This window comes from Zootermopsis nevadensis, unplaced genomic scaffold, assembly GCF_977971745.1.
Source record: "Zootermopsis nevadensis isolate Lab colony 2312 unplaced genomic scaffold, Znev_1.0 Znev_ptg000011l, whole genome shotgun sequence".
Classification (NCBI taxonomy): Eukaryota; Metazoa; Arthropoda; class Insecta; order Blattodea; family Termopsidae; genus Zootermopsis; species Zootermopsis nevadensis.
Window position 1 is genome coordinate 15,710,657 of NW_028259143.1, and position 20,721 is coordinate 15,731,377.

The 20,721-nt window shown below is 39.0% G+C and overlaps 1 protein-coding gene and 1 long non-coding RNA gene across 6 annotated transcripts in view; one reads left to right on the forward strand and one right to left on the reverse strand.

Annotated features, from left to right (window-relative positions):
• The window catches only part of LOC110831400 (uncharacterized), a 28,895-nt gene extending 13,270 nt beyond the window's left edge, over window positions 1-15,625 (reverse strand). Inside the window, exons 1-7 of one of the 5 annotated variants that reach the window (XM_022067337.2) lie at window positions 15,460-15,625; window positions 10,072-10,398; window positions 5,999-6,342; window positions 4,302-5,444; window positions 3,078-3,262; window positions 2,833-2,935; window positions 165-337 (exon numbers count right to left, since the gene is read on the reverse strand). In XM_022067337.2, coding sequence (XP_021923029.2) covers window positions 165-337; window positions 2,833-2,935; window positions 3,078-3,262; window positions 4,302-5,444; window positions 5,999-6,342; window positions 10,072-10,352 — 2,229 coding nt within the window. In that variant the 5' untranslated portion in view covers window positions 10,353-10,398; window positions 15,460-15,625. Of the gene's footprint in view, window positions 1-164; window positions 338-2,832; window positions 2,936-3,077; window positions 3,263-4,301; window positions 5,445-5,998; window positions 6,343-10,071; window positions 10,399-10,705; window positions 10,931-12,323; window positions 13,150-15,459 lie in introns of those variants that run through there. The other 4 variants (XM_022067335.2, XM_087347437.1, XM_022067332.2 and 1 more) reach the window with 4 other exon arrangements.
• On the forward strand, window positions 14,446-18,965 carry LOC147874146 (uncharacterized). The gene is made up of 2 exons (XR_015534819.1): window positions 14,446-14,613; window positions 15,355-18,965. It is a non-coding gene; the product is annotated as an uncharacterized LOC147874146 (long non-coding RNA).
• The last annotated feature ends 1,756 nt before the right edge of the window (window positions 18,966-20,721 follow it).

The window sequence follows — 20,721 nt, forward strand, 5'->3', positions numbered from 1 at the left end:
GTAACAGCAATTACTGAAGCCAGTTCTGAAAATAATATAGTTAATTTCAAGAGAGGCTTAAGGCAGAAAGGTAAACCACGAACTGTGAATATGGTCGTGTTAATACCATGACTTTAACTATACTTAAAATCCTAATGCATAAAATATGTGATGTCACAACTTACCGCAGCATTAACTATCTTCATATGAAGAACCATTAACTCCAATATTCCAAGTTTGAGAACTTTAGCAAGTATAACAGTGTTCATTGTAAGGAACTTGAGAGCACCATACCCATATACACAAGATTCTGCATCTTCCAGAGGACTTGCTAAGCCAAGTACTTCCATAAAAAGTTCTGGGAACAGTTAAAATACAGATCAGCATCAGAAGCACTGTAATAGTGGCTGAGTAAAAAGTTATAATAATAAATAGAGGACAGCGTTGTTGGTTTCGATTACTATAGGTGAATTAAAGTATAATGCATCTTGTATAAACATTCCTCAGCTATCATTCTACATAATTCGACAGACGCATATATCTGGTAAATTTATAATGTGTAATGAGCCTTACTGTTTCATATGACTGCAAATGGTCCATACAGTATTATAGTGCAACTGATTTTATACTCCCCATCCTCAAATACACAAAGAGAGGATTCATGTTTATCATCGTCTATCAATCGGCCATGAAAATCAGCATGGACTCTACCACAAGCTCTGTTGTAATACATCTGTGTTATACAAAACCTAGTTTTACATTTAATAATTTTCTTTGTTTCTATTTAAATGGGCACAGACCTCAAAGAAAATTATCAAATAATAACACGGATGATATTTGTCTGCAACGATTATTTTGTCTGATATTTTATATTTATATTTCAGAGCACTACATTAGTTTCTAATTGTGTACGGCCTGTGGGCCAGATGGAGCCCAAGACACCTCTTCGTGTGGCCTCTTTGATGAATCAGTAAATTACTTATAACTAAAGCCACTCCTGCGGTAGATGAATTAGAGGAAAATGCCCTACGCCCCACAGTTTGCTACAAATATACATATATTTTAAAACCAATTCTCTGTTGAAGTCAGTGATGATCCAGAAAAACTGCAACTTGAATTGACTGAACTGATTTGACACTTGGCACAGTGAAAACTGGCCCTCAGAAGGAAAGTGAGTTCATTGCTGTGTGTGGTCCATAAAAAACAAAGAAATACGGACAAAATTTAAATGTTCACAATGTAATGTGGTGTTATGCTCCCTGCTTCAGGGTGTACCATACAAGACTGCAGTTTTGAAGACTGTCTGGTATACTCTGGAGAAGTAGGAACAGAAAATATAAATAAATACTGTAACTATACAATTAACTTACTGATAAGGGGTGTAGATTTTATGAAAGGGATGAAAATATAAGCTTTAGTTTTCCATTTACAGAAAGACACTGCAGTATAGAAGTTTGTTTTATTTTGATTGGTTTATAGATCCTGTCTGATGTGATATATTGAATTAGATATGTTATACCATAATCAATGGTAATTTTCTTGATAAACTAAGTGACTATTAGCTTCTAAAGAAAAAAACTGTTCCTGCAGTTAGTGATGCTATATTTTATTATTTAGTGTTCTGTCTGACGACAGGTCCATATGAACAGGATCCTTCCATCCTTTTCTCGGACTGGGACCTGTTCATATACGTTCTTGGCAGATGATCCAGAAGTGGTTTGCCATTGCCTTCTTCTGTGTGTGAATGGAGTAATTGTTGGGATGCCACGGAGGAAAACTCCGTGTTGCCTAGACCACGGCCTTGCCCAACACAAGTTATAAATTCGGGCACCGCCGGGAATCGAACCCGAGACCCCAGGATTACAAGGCCAGCGTTCTAACCGCTAGACCACCTCATCTTATTATTTATTTAGTGTTCTGTCTGACGACAGGTCCATATGAACAGGATCCTTCCATCCTTTTCTCGGACTGGGACCTGTTCATATACGTTCTTGGCAGATGATCCAGAAGTGGTTTGCCATTGCCTTCTTCTGTGTGTGAATGGAGTAATTGTTGGGATGCCACGGAGGAAAACTCCGTGTTGCCTAGACCACGGCCTTGCCCAACACAAGTTATAAATTCGGGCACCGCCGGGAATCGAACCCGAGACCCCAGGATTACAAGGCCAGCGTTCTAACCGCTAGACCACCTCATCTTATTATTTATTTAGTGTTCTGTCTGACGACAGGTCCATATGAACAGGATCCTTCCATCCTTTTCTCGGACTGGGACCTGTTCATATACGTTCTTGGCAGATGATCCAGAAGTGGTTTGCCATTGCCGTCTTCTGTGTGTAAATGGAGTAATTGTTGGGATGCCACGGGGAAACCAGAGAAGCCCCCGGAGGAAAACTCCGTGTTGCCTAGACCACGGCCTTGCCCAACACAAGTTATAAATTCGAGCACCGCCGGGAATCGAACCCGAGACCCCAGGATTACAAGACCAGCGTTCTAACCGCTAGACCACCGTGGCGGTTTAGTGATGCTATACCAACCATAAATGTTATATAGTATCATGAAGGCTGTCTTCTGGGTTGTAGCATTATGTAGTCTCATAGAAGTCTTGATGATGATGATGGAGGTAGCAAGGACCTCTGAAACAATGGTGCAGTGCAATCCAGTGGAGAGCCACATTCATACTCGTAGCTATGAGTACCTTAAAATCCAACTTGTATATTATTTTTAATATTGGTGTTGGCAAAGGAATGATGGAATGAACAACAGGAAAGATTGGAGTGTCCTGGGAAACCTCACCTGAATGTAGGTTTGTTTACAATGTACCTTATACGATTCAGTATCATTATTTGGTACATACCAAGAATGTTGTCCTCCAGGAACAGTTTGTCATTCTTGTCACTTCTAGAAACTTTGAACACCAACTTGCAAACACCCGACAGGTTTTTGCCATTAACTCGAAACTGTAACAACCATAATGTTTTAACTTGTTTTTCTGCGAGTGTCTGCACAAATGCTCTTTCCACTCCCACATAGTTTATTAGCAGTTACTTGACAAATTTTGTCCTTCTAACATATATCTACTGCAAACAATAAATTACTTACAGCAAGGATGATCCGGGCAATCTGGAGTAGTAACATATCATTTGACGATTCAAGAAATTTATACAGTGTTTTCAATACTTGTGCTCTGAGTTTTGTATTTCTAAATTTTTTTCCAATTTCTCCTTCGGTCTCTAGAGCAGAATATAGTTTCAGCATTAACGATACAACCTCTTCTATATTTTCCTCTGGAACACGAAAGAAAAAGAAACAAGATTGGAATGGTGTACTCTTTGGATTACAGTAAAATTACAAAGGTGCCACACACTCTTAGATGTTATCTCTTTAAAAGCATATAATAATTAGTAGTTAGATAAAGAGTAACCTTCCATTTGCTGTCAAAATTGTTTTCATGTACCCACATATTTATTATCTGAATTCATATAAATGATGGGGTACATTTACAGACAAATACACAAGCACCCATGGAAATTCAATCATTAATTTAACGCTCAACAAAACAAAACAGGCAATGCAAGTGTGAGGAAGCTCTCAGGAAGGCAAAGTCTCTGGACAAAACAAGCACAGAGGGCTTGTCCACGGTGGGAAAAGACCAGGGTGGTATAGCTCTGTTCAAGGCAAACCATTTTAAATCAGGCTCAGGGAATATGCTCCAGGGTTTTCCCTAGGGGTGCAGACCCCATAGGTGGCCTAGTTCTTTGGTTGATCAAGCCTCCAGAGGTCAGTCCTGGAGGTTGTCTAACCATGATGGCACACTCCCAGGTGTTGTCTAAGCTCAACGAGAGAGAAGCTATTCACTTACAAAGCTTGGTCAACTAAAACACTTGAGAGGAAGCCTGAGGGTTGAAGCCTCCAGAGAAGCAAGTTCAGGGTGTTTTTCCCTAGGGATAAATTCCAGGCAAAGGCCTGTGTGATAAGCCCAACTTAGAGCAAAACTGAGTGGGATAGCCATGGTGCGTCCTCAGGGGGTGCAGGACCCACTGGTACCCAAGCTCCTGGGGGGACGTTCTGGTGGTGCCAAGCCCATCGTGGTATAAGCAGTAATAGTGATAGCCTAGGGGTGTCCAAACCCAGTAAGGGCAAAGCTATGGGTTTTCAAAGCCTGGGGAGATTTTTACACGGGAGAGGAAGCCTGCAGACATAGGGGCTATGGACCGGATAGCAAGAAGTCCACGGCTCTGTGGCCATGGTGGAAGTGGGATGGCGACCCCAATCTGGAGGAGCTGTGCATTATATACACTATAAACAGATTATAAATAATCTCACCTTTTCCTGCAAGACTGTTCAGTGCAGTTAAGATAGACTGAATAAAGTTGTTTTTCTCCTCACTGACAGTAACCACAGATTTCTCTCTAATATCAATGCATTTATCAGCAGTTTCATTCACTTCTTTTGCCTGATAAAATGACTGCCTTTCCTTCATTTCTGTTGTTGAGTCCGCAGTGGAAAAGTTGTCTTTGGATGATGGGTTTTGTGCAATTGTCTCATCAAAGAATTTTGGTTCTGTCCCATTTTTCACACTGATTTCATTTTTACTTACAGATAACCTGTTATCACCTACAACAGGATTTCCTGTTGCTGATCTTTGTATAGTAATTATACTATTTTTAGAAACTTGTTTTGAATATTTTTTTGCACTATTGGTAATGGTACATTCCTTTGCATTCAAATTGACAGATTTGTCTTTCTGGCCTTGAAAATTATTTTCAGATTTATTAGAGAATTTTGCATTATTATTTGAAGTTTTAGTTTTTAATTCTGGGCCAAATACATTTTCTTCTAACTGTTGATCTTGTGAAGAAAGTTCTTTGTCTGCAGTAGACTCATTTTTCTTGCTTTTATCTGGTGGATATGAGTTTCTATTTTTGGACGTTGGCTCTTTGACAGTGCCAAGTGTGTTTTCTTCACATGTGGCTAAATTAGCATCTAGCTGAAGTGTCTTAGTCTTAAATGAATTCTTGTGTGTGGATTCTAAGCAAATCTCTTTTTTGTCTCTTACACTATGTGAAGAATCTTTCTGGAAAATCTCCTCCTGCATTTTTTGCTTAACTTCCAATAATTCATTATTTATAATATTTCTGCCTTTAGGATTTTTCATTACAACTTTTACAGAATTCACTCCGTTATTGGCTATTTCTTCATTTGTTTTGCTCTGCACCACTATTACTGACTCTGCTGCATCTTTCTTTGTCCCAGAATTATTTTCTGTAATGGAGGATGATTGTTCTTGTAACATCTTTCGTTCTGAAGCAGACTGCAATTTTTTCTTAACTGTGCATTTATCCAGCTCAGTTGTGCGCTGCATAGGACAACTGTATGCTTTGCGAGCAGGAGGAGCCTCTTTTATGCTACTTGAATTAATTCCAGAATCCTGAGATTCATTGTCATCAACTTCTATTTCTTCAGGAACTGAAATAAAATATAAATAAATCATTGTCACTAATGATTTCAACAAGTTTATTTTTACTAAGACATTTAAAATGTTAAAATAAGCATCATAAAGTTATTAAAAGTTTGTTTTTACATACAAAAGAAAGTATGATATAACTCTGAGAAATGAGCTGGTATAGCTCAGTCAGTATAGTGACTAGCTACAGGCTGGATGACCAGGGTTCAATCCCCGACAGGGGCAGATGATTCTTCCTCTAGTTCCTGCATCCAGACTGGCTCTGGGGCCCACCCAGTCTCCTGTGCAATGGGTACCGTGATCCTTTCCCGGGGTTAAAGCGTGGCCAGGAAGCGATGCTAACCACTCACCCCCATCTAGTGCCGAGGTAAAGAATGAGTGGGCGCTATACCTCCACTTCCCCCAAGCGCCTACATGGTGTATAGTGGGACAACTTTACTTCTTTTATTTATATTTGTGGAATGCTTGTTTACATATTTTATTTAATTTTTCACTAGATATTGTGTATGAGTTACAAAACTGAAGTGGTAAAATGTGTATCCAGTTAGTAACTTACGATTGTCTAGTGAAGCTGTCGCTCGAAACTGATGTCTCTGACTCAGCGATGGTTTACCTCCTCCATCAATAGATGGCAGACGAAATCTTTTTGCAGCACTGGTTATCTGACCAGAAGTTAGAAATAATGGGATTTCAAGGGGCTGGGCTGAAAGAACTCTGCTTCTAGAGCCTTCTGAAGTTGTGGCATTGAGCAATGTTTTCCAGTCTCTAAGATCTAACAAGCTGCTGCTGGTGCTGAGAGATGCAGATGGCGTAGCAGGGATTGGATTTAAGCGTCTAATGTGAGGTGTTGTGCTCAATGAACTGCCAAGATCAGCATCTTGAAACTGCAAATAACCCAGGCTGTAACGAGAGAGTTAAGCAAATTTAAAATATATGATCTGATCCATTCAACTACCTGATATGGCTGATAGCCTAAGAAGAATTCATTATATAAGGTTTAAAATGAGTAAGATTTAAACCAAAGCCTGATTCACAGTGAGGAACAAATATGATACTTTCATTTCTAAAGTAATGTTTCTCAAAATAGCACATGAAAACCCCTGAATGTCCCTTCTCAAGGGTCATCAGAAATTCATAAACAAAGATAAGAAGCTTAACTGTATCTAAATTTCCATATTCTGTCATTGAAGCAAAATCGTAGCTAGTTATTTTAACTCGTGAAATGCCAGTCAGACAGCATGTGTGTTCCGAGCGATATGTGGGGGGGAAAAACATAATAACATGTAAAAAGCACAAATACAATAGCAAACCAACCAACTCCTTGGTACTACATAACTCGAAGGTTCATTACCATCACCACAAAGTGCCATCATGAATTAGTATGATCCCATTTGCAGTATCACAACCTACTTTCTTCATCTGCATACAATAAGCAGGTTGCCATAGCGGTACTGCTCTAGATGTGTATTTATGAGGTATATGATTTGAAGTAAAAGCAAGGATAGCCATGGCCAAGGCAGCTTTCGTCAAGAAGAGGATACTTCTCACTAGCAAGTTGGGCTTGGAGATGATGAAGAAACTAGTGAAGTGTTACGTATGGAGCAGAGACTTGGACACTCAGGAAGAAGGAACAGAAATACCTGGAGAGTTTCGAAATGTGGTGTTGGAGAAGAATAGAGAAGATCAGGTGGACGGATCGAGTGACCAACGAAGAAGTATTGAGGAGAGTCAACGAGCAAAGAAACATTCTGCAGGCGATTACACGAAGGAAAGCTAACTGGCTGGGACATATTATGAGAAGGAATGGATTAATGAGTGATATTATCGAAGGCCAGGTTGAAGGAAAGCGAGGACTGGGAAGAAGACTGATACAGCTAACCGACGACCTTAAACAAGGAAAGAAGATGACGTTCCAGGAATTAAAGTGAGAAGCTGAGAATAGGGACAACTGGAGAGCTCTGTTTGGGCAGAGCAATGGACCTGTCGTAAGACAGAACACTGAATAATAATAATATAATGATTTGAATCTTATCCAAGTTACCAGCTATAGTGACTGTAGATCCTACAATTTTTCTAAGACAATGCCTTGAAACAGATCATAACCACTTTTTGCTCCTTCACAATTTTTTATCTTAAAAGATGTTATGCATATATCCTCGGCAATTAGGAAGACATTATTAGAAAACCAAAAAATTTATCAAATTCTTTTTCAAGATAATATAATGGAAAATAACATAATCTGTGAAGCAATTTATTATTGTACCTATTTTATTTATTATTTATTTAGTGTTCTGTCTGACGACAGGTCCATATGAACAGGATCCTTCCATCCTTTTCTCGGACTGGGACCTGTTCATATACGTTCTTGGCAGATGATCCAGAAGTGGTTTGCCATTGCCTTCTTCTGTGTGTGAATGGAGTAATTGTTGGGATGCCACGGAGGAAAACTCCGTGTTGCCTAGATCACGGCCTTGCCCAACACAAGTTATAAATTCGGGCACCGCCGGGAATCGAACCCGAGACCCCAGGATTACAAGGCCAGCGTTCTAACCGCTAGACCACCTCATCTTATTATTATTTAGTGTTCTGTCTGACGACAGGTCCATATGAACAGGATCCTTCCATCCTTTTCTCGGACTGGGACCTGTTCATATACGTTCTTGGCAGATGATCCAGAAGTGGTTTGCCATTGCCTTCTTCTGTGTGTGAATGGAGTAATTGTTGGGATGCCACGGAGGAAAACTCCGTGTTGCCTAGACCACGGCCTTGCCCAACACAAGTTATAAATTCGGGCGCCGCCGGGAATCGAACCCGAGACCCCAGGATTACAAGGCCAGCGTTCTATCCGCTAGACCACCGTGGCTGTTGTACCTATTTATAGGAAGGGAAATCAAACTGGTTGTAATAATTATTAAGGAATATCTCTTTTATTGATTACATACAAAAGTTTACCCAAGATTTTTCTGTTAAGGTTAACTTCATATGCAGATAAATATTGGGTATCATTAGTGTGGATTTTGATGTAAGTGATCAAATACTGTTCAGATATTCAGAATTCATGAGACAACAGGAGAAAAAAATGGAAGTACACTTTTACTGTACACCAGCTACTTATTGACTTCAAGAAGGCCTAGAATTCAGTCATGAGGCAAATATTATACAACATTATCGCGGTTAGAACACTGGCCTATTAATCCTGGGGGTCTCGGGTTCGATTCCCGGCGGTGCCCGAATTTATAACTTGTGTTGGGCAAGGCCGTGGTCTAGGCAACACGGAGTTTTCCTCCGTGGCATCCCAACAATTACTCCATTCACACACAGAAGAAGGCAATGGCAAACCACTTCTGGATCATCTGCCAAGAACATATATGAACAGGTCCCAGTCCGAGAAAAGGATGCAAGGATCCTGTTCATATGGACCTGTCGTCAGACAGAACACTAAATAATAATAAGATGAGGTGGTCTAGCGGTTAGAACGCTGGCCTTGTAATCCTGGGGTCTCGGGTTCGATTCCCGGCGGTGCCCGAATTTATAACTTGTGTTGGGCAAGGCCGTGGTCTAGGCAACACGGAGTTTTCCTCCGTGGCATCCCAACAATTACTCCATTCACACACAGAAGAAGGCAATGGCAAACCACTTCTGGATCATCTGCCAAGAACGTATATGAACAGGTCCCAGTCCGAGAAAAGGATGGAAGGATCCTGTTCATATGGACCTGTCGTCAGACAGAACACTAAATAATAATAATAATCATTGAATCAGGTGTATAATTTAAACCAAGTATGCTAATAAAAATGTGTTTACAATAAACTTGTAAAGTCTGTGTAGATAAACATATGGATGACACATTTCCTAACTCATTGCTTAGCGTTTCATGTGCTTTTTCTGCAGATGGCACAACTGGGCTTGGACATTTGTCTACCTCAATGAATTCCCTTTCTATCTACAACCCGAACTTCCACTCCAAGGTATAGGTCACAAACAAATGTTTCCTGAATTGAAAGTGGGTTATTTCACTTCATACAGCTTCTGTATTATAAAGTAAATTAAGACAACTAAATAAAAGTTCTTTGTTCACTTGTGACTTGACCGTCACCATGCTACGTTGATAGTCTGCAGTGAATTTCCATGCCACAGACACCTTCAGCCCACACTCCATATTTCTCTTCTTTGGTGCATCGAGTAGCGGAACAGCTGCGATAATGACGATGGAAACGGCATAAAACACCTGAATTATGACGGTCAAATACATGACTATAACAACAGAGATTCTGTGCTTGCGTTTGCAAGCACATTCAGCAGTAGGACCAACTGCGAATTGCAAACATTTTTATACTCACCTTCACACTCTGTGTTCCTTTTACACTGTCGGAGTAGCGGTATTTCCGTCTTGCAATGTGTTAACATACAATATACAATTTGCGCACAAATTCTGACTGCCTTCAAACTGGTTTTCTTCCAAATTATGTTTTGATAATTAAACTACTAAATATCATCCATATTTAGTTTTACTCAATGTAACTGGAAATGAAAAAATTTCTAACCTTACACACGCCAGAAGACGAGTACCTCAGGCGTATAAATCCCTTAAAAAAAGTATAACAGAATATCTAATAAATTATCTCTAACCTGAATGAGCTTGGTGGTCTACAACTTGATTTCTGAGCTGTTCCAAACAGTGTCCTCTGTCTTTCTCTTGGAGTGAATGGTCTCTTGGTTTTAACAGGTCTTATAGAAGCAGCCATTCTTGTGTTTTCAATTCTAATTCCTTCCTTATCGTGTATTATGGACGCTCGGGCCTCACTGATAATCTCGGCACTGGTTTTCTTTACAAATGGTGGCGGAGCATAGAATGGAACTGTGAGTTTGTTAGTACCTGATGCTGTACTTGTGCGATGGGTCGTCTCCATTTCAAAATGAATTAAGCATTCATTAAAATGAGGAACTATCCGGAAGCTGAAAATTAAATATATTACTGCACCTAATTCTGCTATTACTAAAAGAAAATTTCCAATGCTCGGGACCAGTTTCTTGTCAGATTTCAAGTCTGAACACCAGTACAATATTTTTTTTTAGATATGAACTTATTAAGAAGCACAAACTTATTTTACTTATAGAAATAGTACATTAGTCCCAAAATGCATATAATAAACTCTGCACTATATGTTCTTTTAGTAACTGATACCAACTGAAAATGCTAGTTACTTTTCGACACCAAGATATTAAAAATGAATATTGCTTATCTTCTGTTGAATTAACTTACCTCATTTACATTTTGCTTTCATAAAAATATTTCTTTCTAGGAAGGAATATGTCTCTGACCTCAGCTACAAATCACTATCCATCCATTACCGAAGTTTGATATTAATCACGAATTTTAAATACACAGAGACACAATTTATTTTCAATCACTGCCTGCCATAAAGTAGCTGTTCCTTCACATTCTTCAAATAAACAATCAGTTTTATACCACGAAATTACTTGTATACCCTTTAGGAATACAAATTACCTTTGTAATATAATTACACGTACACAGATTTCATTAACTGGTATTCCTCGTCATAAGTTTTAAAAGACTGGTTGCACATTATTTGTCTAGAACAAAATTTCTATTATGTACTATTTGTTCAGTGGTATTTCAATACACCGCACTTAAAAACAACTGTTACCAAATTGTTACACCATTTCCAAAAAATACATACTCTACCATTTGCTGTAGCAGACACGCAATAAGAAATGTGAAGCGGACACTGTTTTACATTATTTGGCATGCAGTCTGTCCCCATAATATTGATTTCTCTACCCCCACACCACCTCTTCTAAGCACACAATTGGCATACAGGTACATAACCTTCAGGAAAAATCAATAAACCAGGCAGGTACATAGAACAGGATAAATAATAAAACACCTTGACTCAGCAAGGGACCTGATAAAATCAAATATGGTTTAGGTGCAGTATGACTAAGGTTGCTGTCAGTTTAACCTTCATAAGTCTTTGTATTCTTCTTATTACACTGCAATGTAGGATAAGTTTTCTGAATAATTTTTACCAACTTCAAATTATTGAACTGAGAACTTCTCATAAAGGTTTTCTGCATGTTTATTTTCAATATGTCACTGTTAAAGGAAGCAACAATAACATTCATAACCTCAATTTTAACTGTGACCATTAATAGTAATGAAATAAAAACATGAATATATGTTTATCATTTGCTACGAGCTTTGTGAAAATACTAAAAATGATACACTTTGACACTTTATAGAATGAAAATTCTATTGAATATTTATATTTTACAACCAAATGTTTGGGGATACTGTTCTGACTTCTGAAAGAAAAGTAGGCATATATACAAATCTGTGAGTGATTGAAAAATTCTCACTTTAGTATGATTACATCTGAAAAACCCTTTATGCAAACGCCAAGCACACTAACCCATGGCCAAATTGACCTTTAGTATTTGATTATAAACTTGCATTGCCTAAAAACAAAATTTGTAGAACAGGAAGTATGTGCAATAGGAAAGTAGGCTGTATTAATTCTGTCTTGAAAATCCTGTATTCAAGATTTACCAAAAAACTGAGAAGCAAAAATGAATGTGAATAATGACATTATATACATAACATCATGAAATGCATACAAAATGGAAAGATGTATAAAAAGCTCAGTTTTGTTTCTTGTGTGGGGTTGAAGGTCACCCTCTACATTCCTGACCTACTTTAATCTTCATGGCAATGCAATGAATTTTCCCCCAATTTGTGTATTGCATGACATACTCTACAAGTCATGACATTGGAGGGCGGTGGAAATTTGAGGGCAGAGTAGGATTTTTTTTGCATAAAAAATAACATAAATAAATTAATGCCTACGAAATACACATACGCACACACAAACTGCCAGTCAGTAATGCGCTCAAGCAGAAGCATGACACAAAACGTAGTTGTGGTTCATTTGTATAACGTAAAGTTTTTGAAGCAGAACACACAGCATGGAATTAAGCTATTAGTGATCTTTCCGTTTATCATCATACAGAATGTCCCTCAACGGGATGTCCATAGCTTAACTACGTGCTCTTGGGATCATTTTGAGTCGAAAAGTTCAAATAAACATGGGTCAGATCTGCAAAGGTTTGGCATTTTATTGCATTTGTTACTTTCACATTATTTCCATTTAATTTTAGGTTACGTCGTCGTTATTATTGTTAAGTTTAGACTACACTCTGAATTCGGTTTTTAATTACTAACGTTATTTACGTGACTCGAAATGACCATCCTGTTTGTTGATGCACAGTTGAGCCCCTCGTGTAATTGAAGTAACAGCTCTCTTCACAGTCATGATAATTTTTTGTTCTACCACCGGAATCCATTTTTCGACTCAGCAGCTCGGCCCTACTGTTTGACTTGATAGCATGAACTAGGATTTTTCATGTGACCACAGAGAAAGTAGTTCAAAGGCTAAAGATCTGGTGTTCTCGCTGGCCAAGCAATGGACCACCTCGGTCAATCCAACGGTCTGGAAACTGTTGATTTAGGAATGCAGTCACCCGCCTACCGAAATGAGGGTGTGTGTTATCTTGCTTAGTGAACTAATTTCTCAAACACAGCCATTGCATAGGGAGTGCGGAGCAGATTGGACCCACGTTTATTTGAACTTTTCGACGCAAAATTATCCAAAGAGCACGTAGTTAAGCTATGGATGCTCTGTTGACGGACATACTGTATGTGACGTCACACGTACTGGAATAGGAAAACTGAACACCATGTAACATAAGAACCATGATAATTTTTTCCATTAAAATAATCAGATATATCCCGTTAATTTGGCCCGCACTAAAGTACACTGAGTAATATTAGTACTTTTCCTGCAAGGAATAGAAACATTCTCAATAAACAATATTATTTGTGTCATATGAGGTGGTTAATAAATCAAGTTCAAATATTTGGGAATAACAAATCAAAATTATATTCGTGAGGAAGTTAGGCGGAGTCTAAATTCAGGAAATGCTTGTTACTTCTCAGTTCAAAATATTTTGTATTGCCATCTGATGTCTAAGAACCTGAAAATTAAAGTATACAAAACAATAATTTTGCCTGTTGTTTTGTATGGGTGCGAAACATGGTCTCTCACTCTGAGGGAGGAACACAGATTGCAGGTGTTTGAGAATCGGGTGTTGAGGAGGATATTTGGGCCTAAGACAGAAGACGATGGGGCATGGAGAAAAATGCATAATGATGAGCTTAGAAATCTGTACTCCTCCCCCAATATTGTCAGGGTGATTAAGTCGAGAAGAATGAGATTGGCGGGGCATGTAGCATGCATGGATGGGGCAAGGTGTGCACCGGGTATTGGTTGGAAAGCCTGAGGGGAAGAGACCACTGGGAAGACCTAGACGTAGATGATAGGATAATATCAGGTGGGATCTATAGGAGATAGGAGTTGAAGGAAACTGGATTTTGTTGGCCCAGGACAGGGTCCGGTGGAGGGCTTTGGTTAATTCGGTGATGAACCTTCGGGCTCGGTAAGCCATCTAGTTAGTGAAAAACTGACAGTGGAACCACGGTTCCGGAGAATCTGACGTAAATACGTCTCTGTATTTAAATTATATTTACGTCTCTGTAATGTAATGTAATGTTATCTTCAATGTCATCCATCTTGTTACGAAAGCGGATTGTTAACGGCAATAATGTAACACAACAATGCCGAGTAAACAGATGACGTGTCCTGGGTAACATAACAATGCACGCAAGCTGACCATTGTTATCGGTCCATAGTTTGCGTGTACAACAATGTAATAAGAAGTAATGGAATTTCTAAACCACACCTGCAACAATATTGACTGAGCATGCCGTAAGGCTCATTGCTTATATGTTTTGCATGCAGTATAATAGACTGAATAAACCGTATTGCATTCCATTTCTTTACTAATTGTTATGTCATAGTTTCCTTTGGCATTGTCGCATTAGTTTATATTGGCGTCAACAATCCGTTATTGTGGAAAGAACTGAGCTGTGAGTCGGTTGTAGACGAGATACTTTTGTGCTTTTAAAAGTCTTTCACAATAACCAAAGTACTTAACTTCTGTGAATTGCTAAGAAATTCGTGACTAATTCACTCTATCCATTTTATTTTCCCGGTGGACATCGAGGTCTCTTCGTCTTGACGAAAGAGTGACGTAAGTGCATCCTATTTATTATTATTATTAATGCTTATAACATTTACAGATTTTCATTTACATTTGTGAACTCTTGGAAGAGAATTAGGCTTGTCTTCTTTCTAACACAAATTCAATTTTTTTTGACGTAAATACGTCTACACTGAAGGGTCATTCGGCAAAAAGGTGAAAGGAAAATGTGTAAGATGGTTTCCTAGGAAATATCAACAATTAGTTAATATTGACCGACAACAATGGTCAGTTTGCGTTCATTGTTATGTTACCTAGGAAACGTCATCTGTTTACTCTGCATTGTTGTGTTACATTATTGCCGTCAACAATCCGCTTTCGTCATTGTGGAAAGAGCTTTGCTGTTAATCGGTTGTAGAAGTGCGTCGTAGAGTAGATAATTTTACAATATCACAGGTACTTATCTTATATAAGAATTATTATTACATTACATTACAGAGACGTATTTACGTCAGATTCTCTGGAACCGTGGTTCCACTGTAATTTTTAATAATTCCCCCCTCCAGCACGATTCCGCTGCACTCACGGCGACACGTCACACTACTTGAAATTCAAATTCCTTTAATTACAGTACAGGGTTTTGTAGCTTCAAAACGTTTCCGTTATATTACTTTAAAACTAACATTTTCAATACGTCCTTAGTGAAATTGGTTGCCTGTTCACAAGCAAGAGACGTGCGAGCTAGGAGGTCACCCCATCAATCACGTACTGTAATCTCAATCTATGTTACAGGACAGTTCATGAATGAACACAGAATTCGACACTGAGTAAGATAAGTGCATGCAGACATCTCTTCCTGTGATGACGTACCCATAATTGACATTCAGAAAGACTTACTCTCAGAGAATAATAGCCACATGTTGGGACAAGCAGAGAGATGTGTCCCTGATCGTACTGAAGATCTAAGGCAATGCCATACGTAAGCGATAACAAGCGAGCTGCTTATGACATAAGGGAATCGCTTGTTGTGTCCTGCGTGAGAGAAGCACACGGCCTTCCTCCGCACGCACCTTCCCTGTACTGCACGGTCAGAGCTTCCTTGCGCATGCGCCTTACTGACCAGCGCAGCGACCTGCGCGGAAACATCAGAACACCGACGTCTGTAGTCTCAGCAGTGCACGGGAGATGTCGTCTAGGTCGTGTCGGGTGTGGTGAATGCCCTGGTGGAGTGGGCTGAAGACAATTCCAACCTCCGAGCGCGTGAATCACACCCGGAATGAGTCAGATGGGATCTCCAGTGCACTTGTGGGAAAACACCTGAGCTTTTCTGGTGATTGTCAGAAAAGGATAGCTAAATATTAAAATTATAAAAGTGGTTTATTACTATCCGTTTAAATATTTTTTTTAAAAAAAACTAGAGCAACGCGTTCCTTTCGGAGTTCTTGTCGTACTTTCTCGATAATTTCGTGTCTTTCGTCTATCGGTTTCTGTTGATATTTAATATTTCGTTTTTCTACGTGTGTTGTTAATATGATCTCGTTTATCAATGTAAGTCCAACTCCACCCTTGCCAATCTTTGATGTATGGTTCGATAAAGACGTATTGTTCTTTGAAAATGCTAAGAGTAATAACGAAAGGGGATTGTTGACGGTAATATACCAAGACAACAATACAGAGTAAACAAATGACGTAACATTTTTTTATTCTATGATTTTTTCAAATATTAAAAATGTGACACTTGTCGATAAATTTTTTAGATTTCGTAATGTAATTATCGTCGAAGATAAGCCATTGATCGTTATAACGTCGCCATGCTTCAAAATGTCCGTCGTTTCCAGTACCGTTAATGTCTACAAATTCGACCGCACTTTGCAATTTCCAATATTTTCCATACATTAATTGGTTGTTATGTCTAATTCTCATTATTTCAAATGTACGTACTCCATTTAGAGTCAATCTATTTATTTCCAAAAATCATGTACTTCTGACAGTCACCAACAACAATTTTGTTCGTTCCACATACGTAGTTTTGTTGACATTCTGTACACGTTCCGTACAGACCTGTTTGTGTTTGATAGTTCAATAACTCTCTGAAATTTGTCGCGTTCGTTTGTGGTATGTTCATTGCCAATATTTTTGGTTTGTATAACTTTCTTCACGTTGATGACTATTTCTACGTGTTTTTGTATTCACCGTCTGATAGTCAAACATGTTTTGCATATCAATTGGTAATTCCTCGAATATGTTGTAGATCGTTTCGGACACACTTTGAAAACCTCTTCTCAAATGTTCTTTAAGTTTTTGTCGTATTGAAATGACATTATGTAAGTTTTGAGGATGACTGTATCCGTTTGCAATCTCGGAGATCAATTGTGCACCATTGTTGTCGCCGTCGTATTCATTTAATATCATTTCTTTTAGACTTTCGACGAACGTAGTAGCTGAATGCAACATGTTTAGTGAGGAAATCAAAAATCAGTCTGATCCATTGATTTTCTCCAGTTTCAAATGTTCGATAGTTGGTACAATTTCACGTGTAATCGTCGTTTCATTCTGCTTCACTCTCCGTGTAGGTTGTTCATTCTCTTCATGAGTTTTTGTTCGTTTTCCCCCCTTCAACTTTTACGCGTTTAACAAGATGACCAACTGTTTCACTTTTAATTTCGTCAAGATTCATTTCAAGTTTTCGCTTTCGTTCTTTTCGTGTAATGTCGTCTGTTCTCTTGTCTGTGTAATGGGTAAATCTATTTGTAGCTTATCATTTCTTTAGGTGAATACTTTGTTTTGTATTATGTGACATTTATATAATAGTATGAATTGTACTTTATAATATTGTGATGTGGGTTGGCAATTGCTACCTTGATTGTCAACCCTGATTTATTCACGTCACAGTTACAGTTGCCCTCAACGCGCGCGCAGGGAACAGACTCTCGAAGTGTGTTGTTGTGGCAGAGAGTTGACTGTATGTGCAGACCTGTAACTGATTTAATTTGACGTGAATAAATCAGGGTTGACAATCAAGGTAGCAATTGCCAACCCACGTCACAATATTATAAAGTACAAATCATACTATTATATAAATATCACATAATACAAAACAAAGTATTCACCTAAAGAAATGATAAGCTACAAATAGATTTACCCATTACACAGACAAGAGAACAGAAGACATTACGAAAAGAACGAAAGCGAAAACTTGAAATGAATCTTGACGAATTTAAAAGTGAAACAGTTGGTCATCTTGTTAAACGCGTAAAAGTTGAAGGGAGAAAAACGAACAAAAAGTCATGAAGAGAATGAACAAACTACACGGAGAGTGAAGCAGAATGAAACGACGATTACACGTGAAATTGTACCAACTGTCGAACATTTGAAACTCGAGAATGCCAATGGATCAGACTGCTTTTTGATTTCCTCACTAAACATGTTGCATTCAGCTACTACGTTCGTCGAAAGTCTAAAAGAAATGATATTAAATGAATACGACGGCGACAACAATGGTGCACAATTGATCTCCGAGATTGCAAACGGATACAGTCATCCTCAAAACTTACATAATGTCATTTCAATACGACAAAAACTTAAAGAACATTTGAGAAGAGGTTTTCAAAGCGTGTCCGAAACGATCTACAACATTTTCGAGGAATTACCAATTGAAATGCAAAACATGTTTGACTATCAGACGGTGAATACAAAAACACGTAGAAATAGTCATCAACGTCAAGGAAGTTATACGAACCAAAAACATTGGCAATGAACATACCACAAACGAACGCGACAAATTTCAGAGACTTATTGAACTATCGGGGTGCAAGGCTTAGTGATGCGTCTCAAACAGCCTCTCCTAGGCAAATGTCAACCTCACCTTCTCGTGGTGCACCCTGTTACCACCGACGAGGCTCTGACGACCGAACATTGGCGGGATAACCAAAGCACGAGCGGGAAATGGCATTTCCCAATCGTATTCCATCTTAGGAAGAGCAGGTGCCCCTGCTTAGGGGTGGCAACCCCACCAGGGCACTCGGCGCATGTGGGCTAAGAACCCGCTTGTTTGCTTAAAGAAATCAAGACAAGAAGTAGCTGGAAGATTTCTAGCCTGAAGGCCATACCGGATTTTGTGGAATGTGAGGACGATCTATCAGACGGGCAAACTGGCACAAAGATGTAAGCTTGACATCTTCTGATTAAGCGAGGTCCGCTGGAATGAGTTCGAGGGAGCAAGAACGCAATCCCTGCTCTTCTCTGGACAACCAAACGATGTTAAAATTATAAAACACTGGGTTATTACTATATGAGCTATACTTTGTAAAATTTTACATAAAACATTTTCTGCTATTAGCAAATCTTTAAAAAGATTAAATAATGTATGTTCTCAAATAAAATAAAATACTTGTTAAAATTTACGTATTTTTCTTTGATTTTTGAACATTATTCATAGACTTCAGTACCCAGAAAGGTTAGCTGTTATGTGTTTTTAACATCTAGTTTTCAATTCATTGTCGCAGTCCCATTGTCCGTTCGTACGTTGTTACAAACTGTTTGCTGGCGTTACCTAGTAAACACCTATGACAGAATGGGACGAGAGGTGTGCACCGGGTATTGGTTGGGAAGCCTGAGGGGAAGAGACCGCTGGGGAGACCTAGACGTAGATGGGAGGATAATCTCAGGCGGGATCTATGGGAGATAGGAGTTGAAGGAGACTGGATTTTGTTGGTCCAGGACAGGGTCCGGTGGAGGGCTTTGGTTAATTCGGTGATGAACCTTCGGGTTCCGTAAGCCATCTAGTTGGTTGGGTCCACTATTTGGGAAGCCTGAGGGGAAGAGACCTCTGGAGAGACCTAGACGTAGATGGGAGGATAATCTCAGGCGGGACCTATGGGAGATAGGAGTTGAAGGAGACTGGATTTTGTTGGCCCAGGACAGGGTCAGGTGTAGGGCTTTGGTTAATTCGGTGATGAACCTTCGGGTTCAATAAGCCATCTGGTTGGTTTGTTATTATATGAGGTTTTTGTGCTGAAGCTGGAGATTTCATAATCCTCCGAAATTAATTGTTAACCTCTCCCTTGCAACAACGTACTTGGAAAGGCATCACATTTTAAAACTGAATTTTTTTCCTTATTAAATAAAGTCAAGGCACTTTGACACCATTTGTAAGGTCGGCTGTAAACGCTCTTGTATTCCGGCGTGAAAACAGAGTTTCAGCCACTTTAAGACAAAAGATCGACCCTCCATGCTGGTAGCCCAAGAGGCGTCCTTTATCAGCAGGGTCCGGAGTACGTACTTGCCGCTTGCGGGCACCAACAAATCATCATTTCTGATCTGTCTGAACCATGTGACCTTGAAGCGTCGTACTTCCCATTTATTCCACTTTCTCATGCATTTGACTACACTAGAGTTACATCCTTTGTTCTTATAGACAATGACAGTAAGCAATGTTACGTCGAATGTGGAAAAAATATAAGTTTTGCAGGAACCCGTTAAAAGATAGTGGCTAAGGTGAAAAACCATCAGATAGCGAGCAGAAATTCTGAGCGATGCAGAAGAGGAGTTGCTATTGAAATGACCACAATTGCGGTGACCGAAATGCAAAAATTTATAATCCACGTCAGAAATTTCTTGCCGACAGGCCACTTAAATATCGCTACAACGTTAGCATAGGGGACGTTCAAATACTGGCTTAAAGCGTTGATAACAATTATCAGCGGCTGATGATTGTAACGGATCACATCGTACATGTATATTCTGCGGCAAACGTATTATTAATATGGTTTACGGATGCAGAGTACCGCAACGTGACCTAATACACGTAACAAAAACAATATTTTATAGCAACCATTTATTCTAAGATTTTCTTAAACACAGTAATTTAACAGACCAGATAAATGATTCACTTACGCAATTTAAACTGTACACTGTGATAAGAAATATTTTCTGGCACAGGACATTAAAAGAACTTTCCAGAAATGTTATAAATGGTTTTGGAGAATCCGTCATACCGTCGTAAAAATCCGCAGACCAGGAAATGAATACTTAAATATGGCGACACGCCCAGACCGATACTAATTCTCCGTAGGTAACGAGACTTCGGGCCAGATACTTTATCGACGATCAGCAAATAATGCAAAATAATTATAGCAACATATAATTTACACATTATGA